We start from the raw sequence: 4139 nt of genomic DNA, 5'->3' as shown, positions 1-4139 counted from the left end.
AATTTTTAGAAGTTCCAATTGACCACATACATGGAGAGTAATTGCGAGGACAAATGTATCGTTGCCTTTAGAAATAAATTACATTTTTGCAATAAAGTAGTTTATATTGAAAGTTTTATAATAATAATAAAATCAATAATCTGTTGCAAGAGTGACGTAAAAAAATCAAAACATCGCATTTCAATTGTAAAATAGTTGCGTCAGGCATTAAAAAAAACATTTATTAAAAAAGCATATAAACTTCAATATTTAATACCGATAAAAATAATAAGTATTTTATTTAATTAAACATTAAGTTTAGTTTGTATATAGAGAACGTAGAGAGTGAAAATCGGTGAAAGGATAGAGGAGGGAATGGACCGAGTGGAGGGCGTAGAGAAGAAAGCGGAGGGGAGAGAGCGGAGAGAGGTAATAAAAAGGCAGAGAGTAGAGTAAGGAGAGCAGAGAGAGGACGAAAATTTGGCGTGGATGAAGAACTAGAATGACGAGAAAGAGGTAGAGAGAGTGGCAGACAAGGTCAGCAAGAGGAAGGGGAAAGTACTAATAAAGCGAGGGTGAAGAGAGGCGAGAGAGTTATAGCAAGACAGGTAGGGGAAGAGAAGAGAGGAGGCGCCGCGCGATGTGAGCTGAGAAAGAGATCGGTCGCCGCGGGGCGGGGGTGTGAATAGTTGAGAAGGAGAAGAGACGAGAGAGAAAAGGGGAAGGCATCTGACAGGGTGAGAGGGACGGTGGTGAAGAAAGGAAAAGGCGAAGAAAACGAAGAAAAAGAGGAGGAAGAGGGTGACAATAGGAGCGGCTGGGTGGAGGAGGTGGAGGGAAATGAAAGAAGAGAAAGACGAGTAGGACAGGAAGGAAAAGAGGAAGAGAAATAGGGTTAGGGAAGAAGTAGGTCTGAAAGAAGGCGGAAGAAGGGCGGAAGGGAAGAGAGGAGGGAAAGGGAGAAAGGCTGCGAGGAGTTGGGGTGGAGAGGGTTGACAGAGCGGTTTGTAAGTTAATTTTTGAGTTTCAGAAGGAGGCGATGAATAGGAGAAAGAAGGGATAAAGAGAGGAGGTGGAGAGGAGTAGGAGTAGTAGGGGCAAACCAAGGATAGCAGAGGAAGGGGGAAGGAGCACAAAAAAGAATCGGAGGGAAAGGCTAGGGGAGGGGGAGAGGACGAGGGTGCGGGTTCGAGGGGTGAGAAGGTACCAAAATGTAAAGGATCGCTGACGGCCAGGACGGGCATAAGGGTGTTATTAATTTTTTGTGAGGGGTTTGGGATCGTTCCCCGATTAAAAACGCTTTTGTAAATCTTAAGGAGAAACAAATAAACATATACAAGTTTAGTTTGTATATGATAATAGTTAATAAAACAGCTGAAAATAGAGATAAAAAAATTAGGATTCTTGTTAATACATTTTATAAAAAGTAAAATTTTTAAAAATTAATATTTTATAATTCATGCAAATTTCAAATAGTAACGATTAGCTATTTACCACAATTACTGGTAGCAGTAAGTACTAGTCCCATATATTGTAACATACAGATCAACATGTATAAACTCGTAGATACATGCACCTCCCCTAAAAATGTTACGGCCACGGGAAATTCCGATATGTCATTGATGGTTACATTAACTTGAACTTCCGTATCGCCTGTTATCATAGGTATCATAGGTAACAGTATAAAAGTTGTCGAAGCAACATAAGCCATAGATAAGATACTAAAGCACATAATCCTTCCCATATAAGCGTGCCGCCGCATGATCGTGCGTTTCTCCTCGGTGTCTATCGTGAGATAATCGTCCACAGCAGAAGAGAAATTGCGAGTCAAATTCTTGGCATATAAGCGGAAGGACACTATCTTTGATAGACCAAGAATGATGCTGATTACAACTTCAAAATTATCGACCTGTACGTACGCATTGCCACTACCGAAATTGATTTCGAGAAATATCATGATCATCCACGCGGTCTACACAAACAGGAAGAATTGTTTATTATAAAGTTCTATCGCTATTTCTCGTTTTCTGCTACACTGAACGCCTCACTTGAACTGACGAACTTGATATATCGAAAATACGAGTGGCAGATAAATTTTATCGCGATATCTAATATGAAAATTGAGAACGTACCAAAATGAAGCAGTACACGATAGAACGGACTAAGGAAAATGTATTATATTTTTGCAAAGGCCAAATGCCCATTGGCAGAGTGAACATTTTAAAGGGAGTAAAAGCGTACGCTATATCGGCATTCCATGACATTATAACACAGTCACGTAGAGCTGTACGTTGCACGATACTCAATAATGCCGCGCGGTCTTTGTCTATAAGACGAGTCGATCATCGGCGATGGTTTGCTTTCATATTTTATTTAATATTTTACGCAATTTAACATTTACCATGTAAATGTAACATTTGCTAACGTACCATGTTATTTTTCAAAACACAGTTATTTGATACACAAGCTGAGAGGGACAATTTTTTGTATGAAAGATGAATATAGCATAGACCGAATGAGTGGGGTGTTCCATTTTTCTTTCGAGACAGCGACTTCAGTTATCATTTGATCGTGTTGCAATACACTTTATTTCAATCCATCTGTTTATGAAAGAAAAGTTGCTAGTGTAGTGCTAATATTTTTTTTTCTTGTTCGACAGTTATCAAATTGTATGCAACAACACATTTTTGCAATCGCGAGTCACGCATTGCTGAACTTCTTAAAATAATCTGTCAATGTGATGTACCGATTGTACAATACGTTTATTGATATAACAAAGAAAGCAATTTTATTTATATAAAGTTAAAATATTCAATTCTAGACATATGGTGTTTAACAGAATTTCTTATAAAATGATATTGCCTACGTGTGTGCAATGTTATCTTTTCGAGTTTTTCTCCCAACAAATACCTACGCCTTACGTGTCCACCATCACCCGTAGGACGGATATGTACGAGAGCGAGCTTTTTAATATGGTCATAAAAGACTTGATGTTTACGACGAAAAATTTACCAGCTAGCAACTGAACAGGTTCTTGCGACCGTATAATGACGAACACTACATTTCTCATTAATTTTAATGGAAAGTTGTACCAACTGCAGCTGTAGATCGAGTCCGCAATTTCTTCCATTTGACACTTCAAATAATCGCCCACAATACTATAGACAAACAATTGTAACATTAGACCGCCTAACACTGATGTCGTTTTAATTATCATTACTACGTCATGTGTTTTTAATGCCAAGATAAACTGGAAACCTAAAAAATACACAATTACACTGTATGTACAAGTCTCATAGGCATTACAAGTACACAAATTTTGCAAGCTTTATCGAACAGTCTTGTTAATAACCCTCCGTCAGCAATTATTTTTTTACTAACGCCGTAAGAAAGCTGGAGCCTTTAATTCATGTTTTATGTTCTAGGCTTTCAAAAAATCCAAAAAAAATTTTTGAGTTACTTGTCAACATCTCTGTTACAATATCCAATAGGTTTAAAGACAAATGTGAAACCTAATTGTTTATACAAAGCGAAATTTAAACACAAATGGGAAAAAATTGAAACTTGTTTAGTTTAAAAATTTATAACTTTGCAACAAATGAATATTAAGAAAAATGATTGTAGAGTATTGTAGCTATGACCTTTTAAAAGAGCGTAATCTTATTTGGATCGACTCCAAAAAGTATAATTATTTTTACAAATAAAAATGATGAAATTTTAGAGAGATTTATTCGTTACAGAGAAAAATAAAATTGACTTTTTTTTGCTTAGAAATAAATTTTTATTGTAATAAATTGTTTGTAATAATATAAAATATCATTACAAATATAAAAAAAAATTATAAAAAAAAGTAAAAAAGTATTGTATTGTTCGACGTTTTTCTCCATTTTGTAAATAATGCTTTACTACTACTAATGATAAAAGTGCTTTAGATAGCAAAAACTATTAGAAATATATAATAGTAAAAAAAAAACTTTTTTTCACCGGTAAACATTAACGCCTGACATCAACAATCTGGATCATTTAGAGCACAGGCTTAACTTTTCCGGGTCGTTGTTCGAACATGCATTGATGGGAACTAACGTCATCGCGACAGCGAAACCTCTCTACTATTTTGAAGAGGGAGGTACGAAATACTGCCTCCTCTCCACGAAAAAATT

The 4139-nt window shown here is 36.2% G+C and overlaps 1 protein-coding gene across 1 annotated transcript; it reads right to left on the bottom strand.

The window, feature by feature from the left end:
* Positions 1-5: 5 nt before the first annotated feature.
* LOC112462865 lies at positions 6-2693 on the bottom strand (the record flags this gene model as incomplete). The annotated part of the gene is made up of 3 exons (XM_025028929.1): positions 2112-2693; positions 1474-1951; positions 6-65 (listed from the first exon to the last, which is right to left on the bottom strand). Coding segments are annotated over exons 1-3 (670 nt in total), but the record flags the coding sequence as incomplete, so codon positions are not given.
* Between the last annotated feature and the right edge of the window lie 1446 nt (positions 2694-4139).

The sequence above is a fragment of the Temnothorax curvispinosus genome, unplaced genomic scaffold (assembly GCF_003070985.1).
Source record: "Temnothorax curvispinosus isolate PA1 unplaced genomic scaffold, ASM307098v1 QBEX01012864.1, whole genome shotgun sequence".
Taxonomy (NCBI): Eukaryota; Metazoa; Arthropoda; class Insecta; order Hymenoptera; family Formicidae; genus Temnothorax; species Temnothorax curvispinosus.
The sequence above is the reverse complement of the archived record's forward strand: the minus strand, read 5'-3'. Positions and strand labels throughout refer to the sequence as shown.